General features: G+C 45.0%; 1 protein-coding gene across 1 annotated transcript; it reads left to right on the top strand.

The window, feature by feature from the left end:
* The first annotated feature begins 507 nt into the window (after positions 1 to 507).
* Positions 508 to 25,139, top strand: UBXN7 (UBX domain protein 7). The gene is made up of 10 exons (XM_029963689.1): positions 508 to 657; positions 2,894 to 2,961; positions 5,292 to 5,357; positions 7,458 to 7,570; positions 13,135 to 13,281; positions 13,688 to 13,778; positions 14,885 to 15,012; positions 15,409 to 15,802; positions 16,454 to 16,533; positions 19,786 to 25,139. Exons 1-10 carry the CDS (start codon positions 536 to 538, stop codon positions 19,945 to 19,947), a joined length of 1,371 nt encoding a protein of 456 aa, XP_029819549.1. The 5' UTR covers positions 508 to 535; the 3' UTR covers positions 19,948 to 25,139.
* The last annotated feature ends 277 nt before the right edge of the window (positions 25,140 to 25,416 follow it).

The following is a 25,416-nucleotide window of genomic DNA, read 5'->3' as shown; positions in this document are numbered from 1 at the left end:
CATCCCATCTAACCCTGCCCTCAGTGGGAAGCCATTCCCCCTTGTTCTGTCCCTCCAGGCCCTTGTCCAAAATCCCTCTCCAGCTGTCTTGGAGCCCCTTCAGGCCCTGGAAAGGGCTCTGAGGTCTTCTGGATCCTTCTCTTCTCCGAGCTATACACCCTCAGCTCTCCCAACCTGGCTCCAGAGCAGAGGGTCTCCAGCCCTTGGAGCATCTCCATGGCCTCCTCTGGACTCCAACAGATCCACATACCAGGAAAAATTATACCAGGAAAAGGTCTGACCTCTAGAAGACCCCTCAGATGGCTTCCACTAGATTTTCTGTTGCCATCAGGAAGAAGTCTGGCTGTCCTCTGTGCAGGCTTTCCCTCCCCCTGAGAAATGTATGTTTTTCTCATTCCATAGCTGTACTTCAGGGATAAATGGCAGCTGATGAACTGCTCTTCCTAATTATTAACGCTTTGAGAGAGAAAGCTGTTCTGGGTGCCTTTAATTTTCCTTTGGCATTGCAGGTGCCAGCGAGAGCGTGGGGAAGCACATGCTGGAGGCCTGCAACAATAACCTGGAGATGGCTGTCACCATGTTCCTGGATGGTGGAGGGATTGCAGAGGAGCCCAGCACCAGCTCGGCGGGGGTGTCGGCCGCGCGCCCGCACACCGAGTACGTACCTGGGGGACGTCTGGCCCGAAAATGTCACAGTGTCAGGCACAGCAGACAGGGCAGCTGTCACTCCTCACCTTCCCCCAGCTCCCTGCAGTACCTGCTGCTTTGGTCCCTGCTAAATTGATTGCTCCAACGCTGTGCTGGGTAAATGGAGTTGTTACGTAACTCGGTTTGTGGACCAGCAGAAATTAGCCTCTTGTGTTGTGCTTCAGAAGTTTTCTGTAGCTTACACGTGCTGTTTTTTTACAAACAAAGCACAGGACATTAAAGTGAGGATCCAGTAATAAGAGATTCTCACTTCTAAATTGCTCTGGAAATTTTACTTTACAATGATTTAGTCCCATTTTATGGAATTCTGGAATTGTTGAGGTTGGAAAAGACCTTTAAAATCATCAAGTCCAGCTGTCAACCCAGCAACTCCACCACGCTCACCTCTAAACCATGTCCTCAAGAGCCACAATGACACGATTTTTGAACACTTCCAGCAATGGTGACTCCACCACTTCCCTGGGCAGCCTGTGCCAGTGCTTGACAACCCCTTCAGTGCAGACATTTTCCCTAATATCCAGTATAAACCTCCCCTGGCACAGCTTGAGGCTGTTTTGTCTCACTGTGTCACTTGTTACCTGGGTTTTTTTGTTTGTTTTTGTTTGCTTTTTTGTTTGGCTTTTGTTTGTTTGGAGGTGTTTTATCCCTGTCTTGCACTGAAAAGGCCAGACCATGTCTACCAGTGTGCAGAGGAATCAGCAGCTACAACATCTGTATCAGTGTCTTGCACATCAGATGCCTGTAAAGGGAAGAGTTTTTCCACTTGACCATGGCAGAAAGGCTTTTGTTGCTGCCTGTTGATGAGTCTGTTTGGGACAAATGGAATGTTTTCAGTGGAAATGAGTTGGTATAAATCACATTCATTAAATATTGTAAATTAAACCTGGCCAGGCTTTTGTCTTTATGAAAATCGTCCACTTTGGGGAAAAAGACAGAGGAAAAGCCTTCCCCTTCATACTTCTGAAGCACATGTATAAATGTAAACAGTTGTTGTGGCACTGACTTTTTTAGGTCATGTCAAGTGTCTTCCTGCTTGAACCTTTGACAGGTGATGGAAGGTAAAACTCTGCATTTATAGGTGTTAGCATTCTTATTTCTAGACAACTTTTGGCACACTAGTGACTTAAGGTTGAAGTTTTTCTTCGAATACTTTCTTTTTTGTACTTGACACCCTCCAGGTGCTGGTCAGCTTAGTGTTCCTCCTAAGAACAGAGAACAGTAAATATGCAAATGGAGAGTAACCAGCTGCACACAGCAGCCAAAGATGTGGAGGTTAACAGCAGGGTTACAGCCAAAGATGTGGAGGTTAACAGCAGGGTTACTGCATCCTGCTGACATTCTGAGTTACTTTTTGAAACCTGCACAGCCAAGAACCATCAAGTACACACTGTACACCTTGGAAGAGTCCAAGGAAAGAGGGAGTTCCTAGACAGGATGTAGCAGTGGATGAACCCATGTCCTCCTCCACACAGATCCAAGGGCCAGCTAACTGCACTAGTTAAGTGATGTTTCAGAGCCCTTGTGATTCCCTTTCTTATCCTAATTGCAATTTCAGATTATCTGTAAATCTCTGCAACCATAACTGAGCTGTTGATATGTGAGGGAGCCCAGTTATGTGAGCAAAGAATTGCTTGAAATGGGGGAAATGGGCATTTTGACCATCTTGTTTTCCTTCCTCTGGATAACAGGGAGCTCTGGGTTTTAAGTGAAAGCAAAAGGTCTTCCAACAGAAGAAAGCTGGTAATAAGGAAGAGAATAGTTTTTGTTCTCTATGTAGATAATCAGAGGAGGATAACAAATGGGGTAATTAACAGCTTTTGCTAAGTTTTAAGGAACTTTTCCAAGTTCTAACAAAGTTATTAAAGAAGAAAAAGCATTTAAATAGTAGATTGACAAAGCCTGGGATCGAGTCATTCAGGGGTTTGTGTAATCTTCTATCAAAGGTAATCCATGCCAGAACTTGATGCAGTGGGTACCAAGCCCTGCAGCAGTGCCATGAGGGGGAATAGATGCTCTCTTGAGGTCCCTTTTAACCCCAAATCTCTTCACTCTGTGCAATGGTACAGCAGCATCCTTAGCTGGTTCAAGTTGCAGGAGCTTTTGGAGCACAGTGAAATGTGGTTTATACATTCCTTTGAAATATTACCATCTCTCTGATCTTTTTTTTTTTCTTCTCCTTTGATAGGGATGAAGTACGAGCTCCAATTCCTCAAAAGCAGGAAATTTTAGTAGAGCCTGAGCCCTTGTTTGGAGGTAGGCTTGTGTTGTTATTTTGTTTCTGTTTTCTTTACATTGAGATGAGCTAAGTGACAAAAGAAAACCAGAACTTGCTAAATATGAAGAAGTAACACCAGTGGCATCGAAAACCTCACACGTGAGAGATGCTGCGTTCCCAAAGGTACTAATTTTGCTAACTCCTGTTTCATGAGACCTGGTGAGGCAACAGCCAATTAACTTAATTAAGTACACATCTGCATTCTGGGGGTTCAGAACCGTGGGACACTGCTGTGGAAGTGTTCAAGGTGCTGGGATGAGACATTGAGCCTTGGCTCAATCTTTGGTAAAATGAAGTGAAAATGAAGAGGACAAATGCATGCTTCCTAGGGAGATGAAAGATCAAAAGGAAGGGGTGACCTGTGTGATTATTACCCATAGCTTTCTCCATTTCTCATTTAGGAATTTAATTTGCTCTTTAAGCTGCACCATGCAGCTACTTTTCTTGTTTCTGTCCTTCCTGTGTTGACCAGGCCATTTCTGGGCTCACTTTTGCCATGTCAAGTGGATTGAGAACCTCGCCCTTTTTATCAAGGAAGGCCATGCAAGTGCTCGTCACTAAAGTGGTCTCACACCCACAGGAAATGCCCTTTTTTCTTTGTTTAGTTCTTGTGTTAGAAAGGAGAAGGAGACCAAGCTTCAGGTTTACCTGGGAACTGGATTTCTCTTAAACCTTTGTTTCAACATCAGAGAGGCCTTTAGCCAGGATGCACAAGCTGAGAGGTGGTTCCAGAGGAAGGTGACCTGCTGAGGCCTCTCTGAAGACAGACAAGCTCTGTACTTGTTCCTGTGGCCTGACACAGAGTTTTTGACAAAGTGTAGGCTCCTGTGGGTTCAGGAATCTCAGTGGTGCAGGGTTAAGATCTGCTGACCCTAATGGTTGGTCAGGTTCTACCCACCTGTCACACACTGATCTCAGTCACAGTCACTGACCACCAACTGAGGGGTCCTGGGTCAGTGATGCCCTCCTGGCCCTTCTGATGCACCAGTGCCACTTATGTTTCAAACATGAAGCAGCCTGAAAAAGTAGCTGAACCTGGAGAGGTGCTTCATTTGTCTTCTCAGCTCTAACCTCAAAGCAGGGGAGATGCTGCTTACTGTTTTCAGCAGCATCATATTGAGAGGTGGTGGTGTGAGCTCAGGTGTTCTTCCAGTTGAAGAGGTGATCCTGTGTGTTTGTGCTCTGCCAGAGACACGGATCCCGTCTTGCAGGGCAAAGGATGACCAGGGAAGCAGCTACCTGGGCTGCTGAGAACCTGTTCACCTGTGCTGCCAGGCTGGGGCTGAGCTTGCAGGGACATGCTGCTTTTGCTGAAGTGGTCCTTCAGTTCCTGTTCTCAGCTAAGTTGAAGTTGCTCTGAGGTTGGCTTTGTTGGGCTGTGCTTGTCCCTAAGCTCTCGGGGTGAAGATGTTACTCACTGGAGTTGAGATGTTATTCACAAGCATGTTCCTTATTCAGGCTTTTTCCCTGATAGTCTGTATCAACATGCTTCCACTGGGTATAGATTGTATTTGTCTTATTTAATTTGTTTGTTATTTATTATGTCTCGTGGCAGTTGGGCTTTGAAAGTTCTGTATTGAAATTGTTCTGCTTTCAGTTGATAGTAAAGCACACAAAGAGCTGCAACAAGTCCCAGCGAGCAGTTCTGTTTTCATTCTGAGTGCAATGGTTGTGCTGGACCTTAGGACTTCAGTGGGACTTGGGGGTGTTATTTCTGACATTCTGTCCAGCTGCAGATATTCAGTTCTGAAGGTTTTCTTGCAAACAGTGACACTGGATCTAATGGAAAAATGTGGCTGTTGCCAGTCCAGCCACAGAAGTTGGGACAGGGTCAGAATGAGAGTTTAGAAAAGAATAGAACTGCATTGTGGAAAAAAAACCAAATGTGTTTCCTTACAAAGAAAACATTCTCTCATGGGGTTTAATCTTTTAAAGATTTTTGTCCACTTGAAGGCCTTTGGTAAAATCTTGACTGGATTTGTGACATGGTGATGCTGTGACAGCACTGCCACTACGTGCTGATGGGTCTTGGTGAGCCCATCAGAAGGAGACGACTTTAAACATCTGTGTATTGTTGATACACGTGTTGTGTCTGAGGTAGGGTTTGCTGGAGGCAGGACGCGTTGGAAAACGGGATTTACAAACCACCTGTTTCCATCCTCCTCTGTCCCTTCCTCTTCTTCCACATCATCCCTGCTTTGGATCTCTGTTCTGTTTTCTCACACATGTGATGGAAAGTACTAATATGTGTTTGTTTTGATAAGGCACTTCTGACATAACTCTTGAATTTTGTTTATTTTTTTTTAAGCCCCTAAAAGACGCAGACCCGCGCGCTCCATATTCGATGGCTTTCGGGATTTTCAGACAGAAACCAGTAAGTGTCTCTAGATCAGTAAGCCTGACGTTCTGTTTTATTACTTTTAATTCAAATAAGATTGAAAAATTGTTTCCCTTGTAGGCCAGGACAGCTTTCAGCTGTTGAATGGTTTTTAAATTGCCTGTGGTATAGAAGTTTTTTTGAATAATATTATTAGATTTAGAGAATCATTATTATCACGGTATATTCTGTCTGCTTTCATATGGCAAATACTTTCTTGCTAACTCTGAAAAAACCTCTTTTTGTGTTCTAGAGGGAGTAGAAAAGGGGGAAGAATCTCTAACACCCAAGTAGAATATTTCTTGGCTAGGCAGTGGTCATTCTGACACTTGAATTACATTTGAGTAGCCCTGAGGCTTCTTCCTTGGCCACACACGAGGTTCTCATGACTTGAATTGCTGTTTGCCCCTGTCTGTTCATACACAGGATTTCCAAATGCCAAAGCACTGGCTGTTGTTTAATCCATTAAGTTTCACAGAATATCACTGTGACAGCACAACAGCAGATATTTCCCAGCTGAGTTATGGCTGTTGTGCAGTTCTTGTTGCTGGTGTTGCTGGAGTATTCCAGAGGTGTAACTGTGGAATCGTTAAGGTTGGAAAAGCCCTCCAAGACCATCGAGTCCAAACATTCTCCCAGCACTGCCAAGGCCACCTACTAACCCATGTCCCCAAGTGCCACATCCACATGGCTTTAAAATCCCTCCAGGGAGGGGGACTGCACCCCTGCCCTGGGCAGCTGTGCCAGGGCTGGACAGCCCTTTCTGTGAAGAAAGTTTCCCAAATATCCAATCTCAGCCTCCCCTGGTGCAGCCTGGGGCTGTTTCCTCTTGTCCTGTCCCTTGCTCCTGGGCTCCCACACAAGTGGGACCATGTTCCCACACAGGTGTGGGCTGCCAAACTGAAAATAAGTGTTGATAATTACTTTGTTTCCCCTGATAGGTTTGGTGAGAGTTTTGCAGTAATAATGAACTCATTAACTACAAAAATCACTGGCAGTTGTGTAAATGAAAATGCACCATTTACAGAATCACAATTTTTATTCTCACCATCTTCCAGTCTGGTCTAGTGGAAGTGTCCCTACCCCTGGCAAGGTTTGGAACTGGATGAGCTTTAAGGTCCCTTCCAACCCAAACCATTCTGGGATTCTACTCTAAGACATTAAAGATGCACAATATGTAATTCATTGTGAGGGTTTATGGTGAAACATTGTCATGCTTTTTGGTAAAACTTTATAGATGAACATCCCTGTCTGTCTGTCTCTGGAAAAGCAGCCCTGGCCATGAAAGTCCAGTTTATTTCCTGTGTCCTAGACCTGTTCCACAGGGATACTTTATCCCCTCTGTGTCTGCTCAGACATGGTTTGTACACTTTGGCCCATTGGCATCTCCTTCCACACTGGAAGATTTTTGGTCCTGGGATAGTTATTGCCCATTTCAGATGACTTGGTTCAACAAAATACATTGTGTATCTGCTGTGTACATGTGTATCTTTATTGTACATGATCAGGTCTGTGTAGGAAATATGTTCTGTGTTATTTTGGGTGGAACTGATGCAGTTAAAAGACACATTCAAAGTGTGATACTTGGGAATAAACAAGGCTGAAAACCTGTTCACCCAAGACAGTGGTACCTTGAGCTGATTGTGGGAAGATTTGATATTAAATATAAACATCCAAAGAGATTTCCCCATATAAACTTAATCTGTTTGGATTTTCTTTTCTGTGGGATTGCCCCACAGTCAAGTAATGGAAACACTACGGTAGAAATATTACATTGCTACAGTCTAGCTCAGTTTCCCCTTTTAAAGCATCATTGGGGACAAGTCATGGCTTCTTTTGACTTATTTGTTTTCAAATACTGGTATATGACCCCCCTCTGCTGATACTCAGGTTTATTAAGATGTTTTTTAAGAGTTAAAGTCAGAGAAAGCTGAGACAGGTGGGATTCTGCCCTTACATACCAGCTGATCTTGTTTGGTGGGGTCTAACCCTGCGCCTAGCGCTGAAGTTTTGTGTTTGAGCGTTCAGCCAACCATAAATCCCCCCTGTGAGTGTCCTTTGTCTAACCCAGCCTCCTTTCCTCTTGGGGCGGTGCAGTTCGGCAGGAGCAGGAGCTCCGGAACGGAGGGGCCGTGGACAAGAAGCTCACGACGCTGGCAGATCTCTTCAGGCCTCCCATTGACCTGATGCACAAGGGCAGCTTTGAAACGGTGAGGGCTGAGAGGGGGGGGTGCAGCTCCTCTGTGTCAGGCTGCTGGCATGGGGGGATCCGTGGCTGGAGGGTCAGGAGGTTGCAAAAGACTGTGCAGTGATAAATATTTGGTGAACTGTGCATGGGAACGTTGGCGACATTGAAGAACTTCACTAGTGGTGGTATCACCTTGGAAGGGCCACCAAGTCCAGCAGGAGTTGATGATGACCATGTAGAGCCCCCTGCTTATGTTTCAATATCAGTGTGGCAAATCACACCTGGTGAAGGACTTTGGTGAGCAAGGGATCAGAACTTCCATCAGAATGGAAAAATTGAATCCCTTGGAGTATCTCCGTAGGGAATGATACAGAAAAAGCTGGAGGAGGACTGCTTTGGATAGGTGAGGAAGGACTTCACAAGGGGCAGGGTAGTTTGGAGCACAGCCCTGCTGAGAAGCTCAGGTGGAGTTAACACAGCTGAGTGGTTTTTGATACCTGAGCTACTAAAAGTATTTGAGTGTGGCTTTGCCATGAAACCACAGCTTTATCTTCAGTAGAGGCCCTGCTCATGTATAAAATGGGTGTCTTTTGCATCTGGTAGTGATGGGAAAAGTATCCCAGAGATACAGGGGACTTGGCTTTCAATAATTTCAGGTGTCACCTTTCTTGCCTGTGTAGGCATGTGTGGATCTCATCCTAAGTTGTTATGATGTGGATCAGCAACGTAACTAATGATTAGAGAATATGGAGATTGGTATATGTTTTCATTTTTTGAGCCCATAATTTCCAGATATCCTTCAGAAGTTGCAGTTACTACTGAACTTCCTCCTGGTCATCTTTGAATAGCTGAGATTGATGATGGTAATGATTATTATTATAATATTATTTAATGAGAATGCAAAGTAATGATCAAATGGTTCAGTACAGATGTTGGAGAACTGACTGCAGGAGCTGAACAAAAAATATTATTTACCTTGTTTTCATATGTGCCTCTGCTGCTGTGCACAAATACTAGAGCACTGCTGGAGAACTTCTGATGAAACACTATGTGCCTTTATTGAGTCTCCAGCTCTCATCCTGTTACCCTCATCTCTTTTTGTGCTTCCCAAATCACCAGGGATCAGTTGCTTTGTCACTAATTCTCCTGTTCTGAGGTGCCTTCCATCTATTTAATCTTCTAACAAAATTCCAGGTGTGAAGGGATGCTGGCAGAGAACAGCAGTGTCTGCCTTGGGAAGGAGTTTGGAAGCAGAGGAGCAGCCTGAAGCACTTGGTGCTCAGATGTCCCTGTGATCTGTGGTTTAGGGTTTACCTCAAATGAAGGTGTGTCAGGTCTTCCAGCTGGTGATACCTCCTGGGCCTGGGGTTCAGAGCTGCTGCTGAAGCCACCAAACACGTGGTTAAAGGCAGCAGTAATGGGAATTCACATGGAAACAACCAGTGCTGCTCCAGGAGAGTCAGGGAGTGCCCTCTGAGCTCCTTGTGAGCCCTCTGTGGAATTTGAGATGTGGGCTGGTCCTTTCTCAGGTCTTGTTGAAAACACATCAAGACTTTAGCAATGTTAATTGTGGCATCTATCACAGTCAAAAGTAGTTTCAGAGAGTGAAACAACTGATTGATGGATTTGTTTGTCCTAAAGTCTCTGCATTCTGATTCACTCTTGAAACTTAAAAAAAAAGGAAGGGTGGGCTGGGAGTGGGGAAGGGGGTTGTGTGTACTCACCTTGTTCTGTGCAGGAGCTCCTCTCTAAAGACATGTGCACTTTCTGGTGTGTGTTCTTGTACAGTTCCTTGTCCCATGGGATACCCTTCATTTCACTCTGACGCTCCTCAGCTTCATTGCAGTAAAACTCTTTGTCTTCTCAATGTGTCGCCCGCTTGCATTTTACCTTTTTGGACTGCAGACTGCTCTGCTGCTTCAGTCTGGGGCAGTGTGGGGCCTCAGTGACCAGAGTCTCTCAAAATTCATCTCTAGCAAGCTGCTCTTGGCTTCTCCCTTCTCTGTACGCTGAGAGAAACATATATAAACCAAAGGATAAATCAGAGATACTCATCACATTCCAGAGTGCCAAAAAACTAAATACTGTCATTTTGATGCTCTTGTAGTTCAGTTTTAATGTAAGTGGGGTTTCCTTACCATGGTTGGTGTGTGGTGTGTTCCAGCCTGTGGAGGGCTGTGCAGGAATGCTCAGCCAGGCTTGAGCCATGTGCATTTATCATGGAATCATTTAGGATTTAGGACTTCATTCAAACTTGGCAAGAGTGGTGGCATCTGGTCTTATTAATGCTTTCATGTATCTTTGTTGCTCGTGGTCTGTTGCTCCTCTTCGGGTTTTTGTTGTCAGTAAGGTCCAAAAAGTTGCCATTTCATTTTCATTTTTTCAGTAATACAAGCTTTAGGAGTAGGTGAGATTAACTTCCACTGAAGAAAAAAATTCAAACTTTGAATGACATTGGGGTTTTTTTTAACTTGCTGTATGTGAAGATGCCTTGTGCTTCACATGCAGAACAACTTATGATCACAGTACTTGTAAAGTGTGTGATTAACTAAACTAAACAGAGTTCTCTCCTTAGTGTGGAATCTGCTGGGAATAATTCACCTGAGCACAATAAACAAATTGCACCCCAAAAATGCTTGGTAGAGAACAGTGGTTTAGTTCTCATCTCAGACTGCTTTCAGGAACTGCAGGTGTTCTCCCTTCGTGCATGTGACGTGAGAGATGATTTAATTTGGGGGCTACACACTGAATTGCCTTAGTTTACCTTTCTTGTTGAGGGAGGGGGTGGTTCTGGTGTGTGCAGTTCTGTGTTTAACACTCATTAGGGATTCATTGAAGTGACTGGATGTCACGGTGCAGAGCTTCGAGTCTGTCTCTGTGATTTTTTTGCCCATTTTACAAGTCAAGCCTTTTCTAGCTGCTCCCTGCTTCACAGCTGTGACTGATTTTTTTTTTTTTTTTAATTGTTGCTACTTAACAAACAGCAATGATTTGGAAGCTGATCTGGTCACTGTGTTCTAGTGGTGCATAAGGTGCTTCTGTCCTGGTTTGGGTCAGCATGGCCTGCAGGTACAGCTGTGGCACAGGAGTGGCTGCTTGGAGAAAGGATCTGTGCCCTGCCCCAGGCAGGAGGTGTAAGTGTGGCACAAACAGGAGATTTCTTGTTGGATGATCTCCTGCTCTGACTCTCTGTCACCTGTTATCTTCCACCCTGAATCACAGAGATGTCCAGAGGGTCACAAGATGCTTGGCTCTACTTCCTTCTTCTCCCTGCTGACTGGAAGGAGGATTGCATTTCCACAAAGCTGAGCCACCCCAACATTTTTAAACCATATATGTTCAGAGAAGTCAAATGAGAAGAAAACTTGTTATTTTTACTATTGCAAGAGCCAGAGGTTGTGCAGTGAGATCCAGCACTGGGTGTAAAACAAGACTTGTTTCACAGATGGTCTGACCAGTTTGCTGCTCTAAGTTGTAGAGATGAAAAATGTGGCTGGGAAAGGGTAAAGGCAGACTTAGGACAGATTGGGGTGGTTTGGTTTGGTTTTTGCATCTGAGTTCCACTGGCTCTGCTCTCAGAGTGGCTGTTCTGTAGTGCCCTGTCTGTGGGCTCTCTGAGTGCCTGGTCCTGGCCTTTGTCCATCGAAGGGGGAGGAGAATGGGGGCAGTTGGGGATGGAAACAGTGGATCTAAATCCATCAGGCAGCTTTTGGGATACACAAGGCAGCTCTTGAGCCTTGTTCTTTTGTCACTTACCAGATGACCCACCTATATAATCTCCAAACCCTCAGCATTTCTTCCCCCCACACTCTTCTCCTTCCACCCCCTCTGAAGAATCCCAGGAGCAGTGTAAGAACAGAGCTGTGGGTGTGAGATAGCAGCAGTTTAACTGTGTCCTTTTAAATGGTAAATCTGAAGCCTGTTTTTGGAAGAAAGTTCAAAGTAGTTTCAAATGCTCTACCTGCTCTACAGGTGAAAACTCATCTTTGCAAATGTTCTGTGTGGAATTTCCTGCTTCCATCCTTCAAAGGACTTTTAGCTGGACAGAGGAGAGGTAGAGCAAGAGGTTTTTATTAATATTGAAAAGTATACAAAGTACAGAAGAGCGAGATGCACTTTTCAGCTTTCTAATTATATATTTTTGAGTTTGTTCTTTTAATCCAATACAGATTAGATTAGGACACAGGACCAAGGCAATCCAATTGACTCAAGTAACATAAGGATTTTTGTTCCCTATATTTTTGGGCACTACCTCTAGGCCTTGTCTTAAACTGATTTCCTAGATTAAATTCTCAAAACCCACAGTTAGCTCAAAACAAGTCTTAAATAAAAGCATGATGACAGTATTTAAGACCCTTACCAGTTACTTAAATGTCACCTGCCCCATTTTTCTCACCTGGTGACCTGGTGGATTCTGGCAGTGTGATATTAGTGGTAAGTAGTCAGTGGGAGGCCCCTTTTGAGAACAGGACTGTTCCATGCTTCTACATTCATTTTTTTTTTTCCTTTGAGTGAAACAGAAGCTGTCTCTGCAGGGCACTTGGCCATGCAGATGGATTTTGTTGGCTGAGGTTCTTGCCTTGGTGAAGCTGAGTGTGTGGGGGTTCACTTGTCTGTCTGTCACGCAGTGGACAGGCTGACTGTTCCAAGCTACAATGGCTAAAATTCATTTCAAAAGTAAAAACTTTGGTTTGGGGAACACAGTAGTGCCCAAAACAGCAAAATCTTGCATAACATCCTGATTCCTCTGAATTTTTTTTCTTTTGAATTCCTTGACAGCACATTACCAGCAGGATGGTGAACATAACTTAAAAATATATATTTTTGAAAGCAAAGGGAGTTCCTATGCCAATTCCAGTCTTTCCAGGTGGTAAGAGCATTCCTGCTGTTGATCTAGCCCTCTTTTTTTCAACAGGTATGACAGTTCAGCGATCAGAATTACATTCTTGATCAAACTCCTACCATTAACCAGGCAATCAGACAGTGCCAGCTTTGTGACTCAAACCAGTAAGATTTCTTCCTGCGCCTTCTTGTCTTCCTCCCCACTTGCAGTCTGGATAAGGAGCATCAAGAAAGGATGCCTAATTGGGCAGTTGGACAGTCATGGAGTAACTCAAAACTGGGAGAGGAAAAAGAAAACAGCAAAGTGGTCCTGTTGAATTAATGAAAGTCCTCTGTCAATTATGCAGCCTATTTAACTAGATGATCCACGGGTTTATCTTTAGACTGAGCAGGTCTTTGTTGTCAGACCAGTGTGACTGACTACACTTTTTCCTGAATAAATACTTTATTCAGCATCGCCATGTGTGTCCCCCCTCTGAGTTGCTTTTCCCACCCTGTGCTTGGCTTGTTGGAAATCCAGCAGCTCTGTTCATCGATGTGATTCTGTAATTCAGCCAGGCTCATTTAAAGCAGATCCTTCAGCCCTGCCTCCTGTCTTGTGGATGCCTTCTCACTAGCTCTGTCCATCTTCCTCACTGGGAAGGGTTTTGGTGGAAGGTCTGGCAGTTTTAGAAGCCATCTCTGATCGTTGGTGGTGTCTGGCTCTTCAGTCTGATCTCACAAAGCTTTCCTCTCTGCTTCCAGGCCAAGGAGTGTGGTCAGATGCAGAACAAGTGGCTCATGATAAACATTCAGAACGTGCAAGACTTTGCCTGCCAGTGTCTCAACCGCGATGTCTGGAGCAACGAGGCCGTGAAGAACATCATCCGGGACCACTTCATTTTTTGGCAGGTGAGGAATGGAATGGGGCTGGATCTGTGAGTGACTTGGGGTCTTGGTAGATGGAACAGTAAAAAAAAAAATAAAAAGGACTTATTTGAATGCAATGGCATAATGGAATTCTCTTGAACTTGCAGAGATGATGTGTGTCATGGAGTGTGTGTAGTTTATGGATGTAGATGTAATTCAGGGATATGCATTTGAATGCATAAACTGCCTTTCACCTGTGCAGTCGAGGTGTTGCCGCGTAGCTTCTAATACATGGAGAGGTGGAGGCACATTTTCAGCTTGTCACAGTTACTGAGAACTGTTTGTACCTTTTGTAGTTTATACTGTAAAACAAGAGAAAAACTTGGTGCATTTTCAAGGCACAGTTTGTGTTCCCTCTCCCTGATTTGCCCAACGTGGTGTTTTGCAGGTGTACCACGACAGCGAGGAAGGACAGCGGTACATCCAGTTCTATAAATTAGCAGACTTCCCTTATGTCTCCATCCTGGATCCCAGGACAGGTAAGGCATGTCACAGTTGGTTACCTGGAGTTATTATCCCATGGGGAGGACTGGCAGTTGCAGGCTGGAATACCTTCCACTGCAGTTGGTGTTACTTTCAGCTGAAGAATCTCTGCGAGACCTTGTTGTTGCTGAAGCAGTGACACAGTTCTGGAGGAACTAAGGGAATAAAACACCCCAAACCTGCAGAAATCTCGTGTATTTGAAGCTTAGCAAGTACTTTGCTTAGGAGGTGAAAATAGTTCCACCTGGTGGCAAAACTCTGAATTTAATTCTTTTTTTTTAAACTCTCCTTTTAAAAGCTTCTTGAAATCATATGATGAATAAGCCACAATATTTGTAAGCACTACATGAATCGGCTTCCTGCTCCTTCCACACTATTTTTGTGAGGCTCAGTGGTGACTTTTTAAAATGCATCTTAATTCTGAAATGCTGTTTTGGCTTCAGGTTTGTTGTTTGGGGGGTTTTTTGTTTGTTTGTTTGCAGTTTTTACCTGAACAGTCAGACTTCTGCCTCTCCCTCCAGTTCTTTCAAAAGTGTTACTTTTTCTTTTGTATCCCAACACCTTCTTTCATCATCATATAATGCAGCTGTCAGGTCATATAATGCTTGTCTGGTCTCCTACTTCTAAGGACTGAAATAATAATGTCTGTGATCAAAGCTGAGATTTCTTCGTGTTTGATTTAAACCAGCCAAAAATATATATATTTTTTAATGTTGCAACTGAAGTTAGGATACTCTTCTTACCACTTTACTTCTGGGAACAAATGCTGTTTGCCAAGGGTTGGAATCAATTTAGCAAGAATGTAGAAGTACTTCTTCATAAACCAAGTGGTTTGGTGTTTATTCATTTTGAAGACAAATTCACCATTCTGTGCTCATTTTCCTGTAGGTATAAAGAAAAGAAGGAAATAAACTGAGTCTGTATTTGTGTCTGTCCCTTTTCAAGGGAGTGGAAGGAGGAAGCTCCATAATTATCAGGTGGTAGCCTGTGGGAAGCTGCAGTTCCACAAATGCGGACTCTTGCAGCAGTGAGTTGGTGTGTTTGACCACTGAACTGCAATTTTTTGCTGAAATGATGTTTCATGATGCCTTTTGTTCCCCAGGCCAGAAGCTCGTGGAGTGGCACCAGCTGGATGTGACTTCTTTCCTGGACCAAGTGACTGGGTTCCTGAGTGAGCATGGCCAGCTGGACGGGCATTCCACCAGCCCTCCCCAGAAATGCTCTCGCTCGGTGAGTATGAGGCCCTTTGGCAGGACTGGAGGCACCTGAAAGAGCACTCTGGCCTGTCTTTATCCAGCTCCACTGATTTCCCAGACAGACTCACAGAGTTAGTGCAAGGGCATGCAAAAATACAGGGAATGCCTTCTCCCAGGATCGCCGTTTTGTTGCGCAGTGCGTGCTTTCAGCATTTGGTTTGGATTTAACAGCGTGTGTGAGAGGAAAATGGATTACTCCATGCAGAACTCCAAGGAGAAGCCATTAACTAATAATAGCATGACTAGCTTTCCCTGCTGTTTCTTCCTGACAGGTTTAGTAGCTTCCCTTTGGAAGACCGATGCCCTTTTGATTTTCAGTGCATATTTAAGAGCGGTCCTGATGTATTTGTGTCGTGCCTGCGTTCCACAGGAGAGTCTCATCGATGCCAGTGAGGACAGCCAGCTGGAAGCTGCCATCAGAGCCTCCCTGCAGGAGACACATTTTGATTCCTCGCAGGCCAAGCAGGAGAGTCGGTCGGATGAGGAGTCGGAGTCAGAGCTTTTTTCTGGAAGCGAGGAGTTTATTTCAGTCTGCGGCTCTGAGGAGGAGGAGGAATCGGAGATTCCTGCCAAGCTGAGGAAGTCTCCACACAAGGACTTGGGGTATAAAAAAGAGGAGAGCCGGAGGCCTCAGCCTGAGGCCCCTGCAAGGACTGAGCCTGGGACGACATCCAACCACAGAGTTGTGCCCTGCATCGACGCGGGGACGCCGGAGGAGTCACCGGACAAGCCTGAGAGTACGTTTCGGGGCCTGGATGTGAATGGTAAGTTAAAGCTTTTTATCATGACCTGGCTTTTGCTGTGGGTTTTTTTTTCTCTGAAACTGTTTATACTCTGCCAGGCATGGTTTCATCCCTGGTTTTTAAAAAGCTGAATCTCTTCTGATTTACTGACTTCTTGCCACCAGACAGTGATTCCCTGTGGCAGCAGCACCACTTTGGCTCAGCCTACAGAGTCCAGTTAGTCATAGTGTCACAGAACCTCCTGAGCTGGGAGGGACCCATAAGGATCATCAAGTCCAACTCCAGGCCCTGCACAGGACACCCCGACAGTCCCACCCTGTCCCTGAGAGTGTTGTCCAAACACTCCTTGGGCTCTGGCGGGGTTGGTGCTGTGACCAAGTCCCTGAGCTCAGGTTTCTTACTTTGAGACCTTGCCCAGGAGTAAAGCACACACTGGTGTAATGCAGGTGCAGCGTGCTCTGGGCACACTGACTGGTTCCAGTCACCACTGTTTTGGAAGAGTCCTGAGTTTGAAGGGTGTATTTTAAGTGCCTGTGGCAGAAATACATCTTCACAGACTGGAACCCTGTGTTTGTCTGCAGTCCCTAACCCTGCTGTGCTGTCGCACCTAAAATCTACACAAGAACTCAACTCAAGTCCTGTTGTTAACTTGCAGTAACTTCCTTTGTGTAGGACCAAAGGCACAGCTGATGCTGAGGTATCCAGATGGAAAGAGGGAACAAGTTTCACTGCCCGAACAAGCTAAACTTCTGGTGAGTGGAGTTAATGGGAATCCTTGTTTGAGTAGAGGAGGGCTGAACCTGCAGAATTACTGTACCTCTGGCACTGCTGAAATCAGATCTAGTGGAAGAGGTCTGTCCAGGGAGTGCTTGCACTGTCCTTCTGTTGTGTTCCATGTCACTCCTCTCTGATCAGCAGACCCTGCTCACTCTGTGTGTTGCCATTGCTGCTTGGGTTCCCAGTACACTCCAGTGTCTTCCTTAATCCCCAAACTGCTCATTTCCATTCTGTGGTGGCTCTAAGTGGCTTCTGCATTAATGATTAATTACCATAAAACGCCCTCAGCTCACTCATTTGTGGGACCTTGTTTCTAAATGGAAAAGTTTGGTTGGTAAAAGCAGAAGCAAAACTCTTCATTCTCATTCTCCATCACTCCCATCATACTTCCACCCTCCCTTCTGGGCATGGATGACACGGCAGACTTTGGAGGAAGTTCTCCCCAAGCAAATTCATTACAATATTAATTTCAGTTTCATGGTGAATTCACAGTTTCAGCTGTGCTTTGGCTTCACTTCCCTTGGAGAAGTCGATGTGGATGGCATTTCCATCCAGATTTTGTGGGTGCTTGCCTGGAAGCAGTGTGCTGAGAGGTCACTGTGTTCCTGTTAGCCATGAGCTCTCAGGGCATGGTGGCCAGTTAAGCTCATTTTTGTGTAATCAGCCTCATAATCTTAGGGAAGGCAAAAGGACACCTCTTCAAAAGGATTTTGTGCAGATTTCCTATCTCATACAGAAAATGAGGTTATCACCTAGTCTGCAGCACTTTAGGAATGTACAGTGTCCTAAGCTCATGCTCTTAACTCTCCTGCTTGAAAATAAATGGGGGAAAAAAAAAAAGCTTAACTGCTTTTTGAAAGCAGCCTGCTAAGTAAATTTGTGTGTGTTATTAAACATGTAGCACTTTTGAACACTTAAGGGATTTATTTAGGCAGTACATAGGTGTGATACTGAGATATCCCCTGATAATCCTGCCTTCTGGTTTGACTCCTTTTATGGACTGTTGAAGTTAAAGGAAGTTTATCTCAGCATGTGATTTCCTTTCTACTCTACAGTCAGCAGAGGAATTGAGCTGAGTCAAGGTTTGTGGGTAAAGATATCTTTTGATTGCAGAGCTGAGCAGGCAGCTTGTGTGCTCACCTCATATGATCTTCTAAAGCCGTTTCAGTCAGATCAAGATTTGAGTCTCAGGTGTTTCTTTGTGAGCATCATTTCCATGATGATTTTTTCCATTTTAAAACTGGCCAGAACTAGAAAAAGAAATTGTTTAAGGAGACAGTTGCACTTCAGGAGTTTTAACTGATGATATCCACCAGTACTGGCTGGTTTTAAAAGTGTTTTATTTTTAATCATTGTGTTGTTATCAATCAAGTGTGGCTTCTTTACATGCTCTTGTTTCCAGGAGATGCTTATGCTTCCAGTGTTACCATAATCCCATTTCCCCCCTTTTCACAGAAGCAGTTGTTCATTATGTACAAATTAAGTTGACTTTACTCTGTTCAGCAGCTCAGCTCCCCCTGAGTACCTTTTGTTTGCCAAGTGCTTCAGGTGTGCAGGAAAGACTGGCTTGTAAAGGGGACAGGGAGGGATATGGGCAGGAAACTTGGCTGAATATTTAAATCCAGTGGTTCATAAAGGAATTTTGATCATCCTTGTTGCCTGAGAAGGAAGTCAGCCCACTTCCCTGCATTCCCCATCAGACACAGGCATTGTAATCTGCAAAGTCAGTTGGAGACCAATCCTGCTGAAGGAGGAGGTTGGGGAACAGTCTCCTCCTGCCAAAGGCTTTGGATTTTGAGGAATTTGGAGGAAACCTCCATGCAGGTCCTTCCCTGTCTGTTCTGCACTCATCAAACCTTGGAAAAGTCCAGGTTGAGCAGAATCCCTGGAGATCACCTGCTCTAACCCCCTGTTGAAAGCAGGACTGTAGATGAGCTTGTACAGGGCCCTCTCAAGCTGAGTCCAGAATAATTCCAGCAAGGGACATGGCACTATTTCTCTGGGAAGTTTACTCCAAAGTTTAATTTCTCTCATGATAAAGAATTCCTTTTTAATATCCAGATGAAATTGCCCCTGGGGCAGCTTGTGTGTGTTGTCTCTCCTCACCGTGCATCTCTGGGAAAGAAATGCCTCTGTCATTGTTATATTGGAACACTGTGATGATAATCCCACCAAAATCATACCAGTGACATCCTGGATCTCTAGGCAAGCAGCAAGCTTCCAAGAGTGGGTTAGGTCAGAGGTTGGGTCCTTCAGGAGCCCCTTCCATCATAAAATCACAGAATGGTTTGGGTTGGAAGGGACCTTAAAGCTCATCCATGGGCAGGAACACCTTCCACTAGACCAGGTTGTTCCAAGCCCTGTCCAACCTGGCCTTGAACACTTCCAGAGATCAAGAGTCCAAAACCTCTCTGGGTAACCTGTTCCAGAAGAGTGCTGCAGGCTGCTGGAATTTACTGGCATAAGTTATCCACCAAAACTATGTAACAGTAGTGTTGAAACTCCCCCTGTTTTTTCACACTTTCTATTTTATTGCATACAAGACATTTGTCTTTTTTCCCCCCCCTCTTAAAAAAGCTTCAGCTTTTCATTCTGCCTGTGTCTTGCTCTTTGCAGTATCCCCCCTTTTCTTCTTCCCGTCTCTACTTCTCTATTCCTAATTTTTGCTCTTATCTGCTGTATTTCCTGATCAACTTGGGAAATTTCTCTCATCACAGCAAGGACATGAGCTCTTCCTGATGCCTCTGCTTATTAGATTGTGAGACTGATGCCCCTTCATCCCAATGCCCTCTGTATCCTGTCCCAGTTACCACTGTAGGCAGAGAAGTCAGTGAGTTGAAAAGAGCTTTACAAAAACAAGTCAAACAACCCCAAACCCTCCTGCTTCTTGAAGGCAAGAAAAAAAAATGAGTAAAAGTATTGCATTTATTTTGGCCAGTGCTTCCTCACAAAAAATGCTTCTTTGGTAACATTTAGGTTTAGGATAAGGATTAATATCTGATAAACAAGTGAGGGGGCTTTTATTTGGGGGTATTTAAGGCTTTTTTTTTCAGATTTTATTTCAATTTTTTCCCAATTTTTTTCCACTTTTCCAAATTTTTATTTTATTTGCAAATTTTAATTTTTTTATTTCTTGCATTAATGTCCTATTATGTATAGTTTATCCTACATGTATTAGGTTCCTCTTTTGGATTCTGTGACACTCCTTTGCCTTTCTTTCTCTCCAGGCCCTCGTGAAACACGTCCAGTCCAAAGGATACCCCAACGAACGCTTTGAACTGCTCACCAACTTCCCCCGGAGGAAACTCTCCCACCTGGACTATGAGATCACGTTACAGGAGGCAGGCCTGTGTCCTCAAGAGACTGTCTTTGTGCAGGAAAGGAATTAGCACTGTGGCCTGAGTTCTCCCAGCCTTCCTCCCCTCTTCCCTTTGCCTGGAACACCGACTTGTTAAATATGCAGTTAAGGGTCATAGGATTGCAGTGCTGGAATCAGACAGGCAGCTGACTGGCCCTTCCCTCTCTTCCTCTCTCTTCCTCCCTTCTCCTCTCTCTTCCTCCCTTCTCCTGCTCTACTGACCAAATGAGAGTGCTCAGAGTTTTATTTTCTTTCTCAGCTGCAGAGAGCGTTGGGAGGAACATCTTCCCTCTGCTTCCCTGGGATAAAGTGATCGGTGATCGGTGTGTCCGGCGTGCTGAAGCTTGGAGTGGCCACAATACACAAACCCTTCTCGCTGCTATTCTTAAATCTGTTTTGTTTAATTTATTTTTGAAAAGAGTGTGTGATAAGGCACTGAGTCATCTCTCTAAGGAGAGAGCGTAATCTTCAGGACAGTCTTTCCTTTGTTTGGATTCCCTACATGAAAGGTGTCCATTAACCTTCCAGCCTTCTCAAGGGTTCACTTACCCAACACTCTGGTTTTGGGAAGGAGTTGGGTTGAGCTGTGGTAAAGTACTCTGCCCCCATCTAATTTAAAAACTAGGTTGACTTCATGTTTTCCTCCTACTTTAAACTGCCAGTGGACATAGTAAAAAAACCAACCAACCCCCCCAAAAAAGCCAGCTGTGCTCTATTTGGGATTGACTGCTTGGCCCAGAGGGAAAGCTGTGTGTCCACTGCTGGAGCAGAACTGACTCCTTTGTGGGAGTGGGTGGGTTTTCCAGGTTCTCTTCCCAACATCCTCAAAGTGTCTTCTTACTTGCTCTCAGGATTTTGCAAATGATTACAGAAGGTGATACTGTGGAGATCTTGGACTCTGAAAACACCTGCCACAGACTTGACAGTTAGTTGGCCTTTTTTTTTCCTTGGCACAGTGTCTTGGTTGGCTTTCCCAGGAGTGACTGGCACAAATTAATGCTTCAGAAAAAGCTTCCCAGCCTGGTGGCTTGAACTCTCTGTGATGATTTTTATTCTATTGCCATGTTCATCTACTGTCACTTACCTCTAAGGCTGGGGGGCTGCATGGGAAAGCTGCTCCTTTGTTTGGGCTTTCCTTTCAGCTCTGGAGGTTGGCACCAGAAGTCAGTGCCCTGTTTTTCCTCCAGTGTCTTCTGTAGACGTGGAGCTGTTGATCAGTTGGTGTTTCAGGAGTTAACCAGCACAGCCATCAGGGTGGTTGGTGAATTTACCTGTTTACAACTAAAAACTCAGTTTGATGTCCTCTTCCTCAGTGAGGAGAAGGGCAGCTGGGACCTGCCATAACTGCTGACTTCTTCTGCCACTCTCAGATGATTGTACATGTTAAAGACTTCAGTAGTCAGAAATCTACCATGTTCAAACTTTTTTCAAGATATTTTGCCTTTAGTTTCATACTAGCCTGGATACTTAGGAGCCTTTAAATGTGAGGAATCACAGAAAATGTCTTGTGTTCCCCAGAAGGATTTGAGCTCACGGCTGTCTTCTGCTCATAATTGGGTTTGACATGTAATCATGCAGTTGTATAAATTGATTTCCCTTCTGCACGAACACTGGCTGCATTCTACTGCAGGATGTAGTGTCAGGAAAGCAAAATCTGACCACAGTTTCCTGATCAGTATCACCAGATGGCATTTTGGTTTGTAAAGACACCCTGTCATGGAAGCAGCTCCCAGTGTGGGACAGTGAGGTGCCAGGGCAGCAGAGGAGAAGGGGGGTTGTGTTTGGCCTGTGAAGCAGCAGTGGCACCTCTGGACTGAAGGATCCCTTAGTTTCTGGGATATCCAGGTCCATAATTTGTGTTTCCATGTAGATCTAGTGCTTCCTGAAGCAGCTGTGTAGTTGGAATAATTCAGTGTTTGCTGTTCCTCCATGGTCAGCCCCAGGCAGGTGAAGGCAGGCTGCCAACAGGAGGCAGAACCCAACAGGTGTAGAGTGACAGCCCCTCGTGTCCCTTGGGCAGTGGGAGCACAGGGACCTTCCCTGCTCTCCTGCCCATGCACCCTTGGTGGTTCCAGGGTCCTCTCTGCACTGTGGCTGCTTGGCTGTGTTGGCTGGTGGAGGCCTAGCTCAGTTTGGACAGGCTTGGCTTTGTATCCCCTCTGGGAATGTTGTCCCACAGCAGCTTTCCTGCAGTTAGATGTGCAGAATTGACTCTGCCCTCTCACTCCCAGGTCTGGTTTATGAGCAGCTTCTCTCCCCCAGCCCCTCCCTGGTGTGTACTCACATACTCACTGGGCTGTGAGCTCTGTGAGGACACCAGGAGTTGCTCTAGCAGGGAAAGAAGAACATGAAGTTGAAGATTTACACTGAAAGTGGGATTTTTCTCCCATCTTTTGGTTTCTAGTAGTTTGTTCTGTTCCGAGAAATCATGATTCTGGCTTGTTGTTGTTGTTGTTGGTTTCTGTGGCACAATGTGTTTTTTCTATCAGTTTTCTTTTGCTTTGCTTCGAGAGCAAGAGACAGAGAAAAGAATGTTTAGGGAATGTGTGTCCCTACACGTGGCTCTTTTCTCCCTTCATTCCTCTCCCCTCTCTCCCTTCTTCCCAACCCAAATAACACCCAGTGCTGTGGCACACATGTCAGTCAGCTGTGCTGTGGGGGCTGAAAGCTGTTAAAAACCAGCTCCAGCCAGGACACAACCCCTTCAGATCTTCATCCCCGTTGAAGCCCTTGGGAGGATGTGTTTTGCTGTCCTGAGGAACGGGGGTGAAAACATGAACCAAGCTGTGGCTGGGACAGCAGCAAAGGTGAGGGCTGGTTGGACACTATTCAAAGAGCCTTTGCAACAGTCACTTCTGGATGTGAAATCTGCAGCTCAAACTGCCCTTGGCAGGTTGGAAAAAATGCGCTAGGTCTGGTTGTGAAATAAGATGTTGACATACAAAGGACAAAGGAAACAAATCCTTTAATGGCTGTGGTTTGTGGCTTCAGGTGGGTGTTGCTTGGTCAGAATTTGCATGTGGTGTTGCGAGGGCTGGGTTTGGAGGAGCAGCAGTGCATGTAGGCAGTGGAGGCTTTTCTGGGCAGAGAACTCATCAGGGCTATTTCCTCTGCCTGTGCTCTTCACCCCACAGGGCTTCATTTTGGGATTTGATGTCCAATAGTCCCAGTCACAGCCTGGATTCACAAACAGAAAGTGAAATGAGCACTGGCTTTCCCTGCCAGGTGCTGCTGACACATTTACTTCCTACTTGTGATCCTTCAGAGGCCCCCAGAAGGATTTTGGATCTTCCTGATGCCACATGCTCTTAAGTCAAGCTGATTGACCAGTTTCAGCCTCACAGCATGATGTCAAAAGGGCAGGTGAAGGCTGTGCCAAACATTTCTGGTCATACTTGGGTTATTTTTGTTAGGCTTTGAATTAAGGTCTGTGATTTTTACAATTTCTGACATTGAAGTGTGTTGCTTTTCCTGATAAATCAGCTCTGTTAACACCACCAGTATTAAAGGAATGTCCAGTATGTGCACATAGCCTTGTAAGGTATAGTGGACTATAAAAGGCATTCAAAGGTACTGTTGTTCCTAAGGAGATTTAAACAAGAATTTTCCATCAGCTCCTCCCAGAGCTCCCTGACCTTTTGCCTCTCTGTTACGGGGAGGTGACACCTCTGCTCTGTCCAGCTTGTGTTTCACAAGGTCCACGTCCTTCAGAGCCATGTTTTCTAAAGATTACCAAATTTGTTCACTCACCTGCACCAGCTTCTGCAGCTTCCCCTTCTGCCAGTGCTGTGGTTTGTACCCTTGCAGAAACTGGGTTTAGTTCAGGTTTTAATAACTCCACCTCCCTGCTGAAGGGTCTCGAATTCCTGTTCCTCCCAGAGCACTGAGCTTGTTCATGGGGACTCGAGCAACAAGGGCTAAACTAAAACCAATATTCTTTTCTTCTGGGGGCAAAGCATCACTTGGGCTGTGTTTTGTCAGGTACCAAACACTGCAGAGATGCAGAAACGTGGTGTTTGTGGTTGTTTGTCTAAACCACATAAAACCAGATTATGAACATAGAGACCTGTGCGGGAGTGTCGGTGCAAGTGGAAAGATCTGTGTCATTTCAGGAACTTGTCACTTAATTTTTATTCCTTTTTGGTTTGTATTAAATGACACTACTTTCTTCTGGTTTAACCCCTTTTTGATCAAGTTGATAAAACAGGTGGTCTTGTATTCCAAGAGGAGAAGGGGTGGCAGAGATGTGCTTCTGGTGGGGGAAGAGCAAAGTCGCTGTCCCATAAGAACTGGCTGTGCCTTGTCTGGCTGTTCTAATAGATTCAGATCCAGCCTCTGCTCTCCCTCACCCTTTCTATTTATTTATTTTAACAAATTATGTTCTACAAACCGAACAGCTCCTGTTTCAAAGACAAAGCAAACTGACCTTGAGCCCTGTGTTGGCCATCTGGGTTGCTGGAAGTGCCCACGGGCGTGTTTGGATCTGGAGCTGGGAAGGTTAATGGATACCCTTTCTGCCATGACTTTTATTCCTGTCTCCTCTTGTCCCTGAGATGCTTGGTGTCTGTCCACTCCCAATAAATAGAGCCATATGTACATACACACACGTGTTTTTAGTCGGAGAGCGCAGCACTCAGCACCGGTGCCTCAGCCTGCCTTGGGATTATCCAGGGTTTTCCATGGGTACCTTGTGAGTGATGGCAGAAATCCAGGACTTGGTCACTGGCTTTAGTTGCTGTGTGAGTGTCTGCAGTACAGAGAAAAGTCATTGTGTAACTGCTTGTGAAATGATGCTGAGATTTAAGGCACGGGAGGATCCAGGAACTGTCTGCAGAGCAGGGGACGAGGTGCTATTTTATAGACCAGATTTATATGAAGAACCTCTGGGTAAAACTCAGCTCAGAGACGTGGTGCCTCATCACAGACACCACACTCTAGGACAGATGATTTTTTTTTTTTAAATGAGGCTGTTTCCTCGAACTGGGGAACGTCCAGTTTGAAGTTACAACTTTTTACAACGGTCGCTTTCTTCTTCAGTGATGTCGAACTTCACGTGGGAGGAGGGAGAGGATTCATTTGGAAGATTTCAGCTCACTGTGCTGGGAGGGACCAAACTCAAGGAAACCTCTGATCTATATACACAACTGCTGCATTTTTTATAAATATATGTAAATGTCCTATTGTAATATTTGATCCTGGAAATAAAACAAACTGTTTTCAGTAGCTTTCTTCAGGTCTTGGTTTTTCGGTTTTGGGGTTTATTTGTTGGTTCAGTTGTAATGAAAGTCTGTCCTTGTGTTACATGTGGAGTTCCAGAGTTTTTCCTCAGGGATACTGGGGTAGAAGGATAAGGAACTGTTGACAACAAGTGCACTGCTTGCTCAGCCCAAGAAAACTTCAGCCCATTCTAGAGGGTACAAAATCTTGAAGTGAGACAAACTTTTGGGACCTTGATGGGAAAAACACCCTTATGAAAATGAATAAAAAGAGACAGGAATAG

This window comes from Manacus vitellinus, unplaced genomic scaffold (genome assembly GCF_001715985.3).
Source record: "Manacus vitellinus isolate BGI_N305 unplaced genomic scaffold, ASM171598v3 scaffold_60_pilon, whole genome shotgun sequence".
In the NCBI taxonomy this organism is placed as follows: domain Eukaryota; kingdom Metazoa; phylum Chordata; class Aves; order Passeriformes; family Pipridae; genus Manacus; species Manacus vitellinus.
The sequence above is the reverse complement of the archived record's forward strand: the minus strand, read 5'-3'. Positions and strand labels throughout refer to the sequence as shown.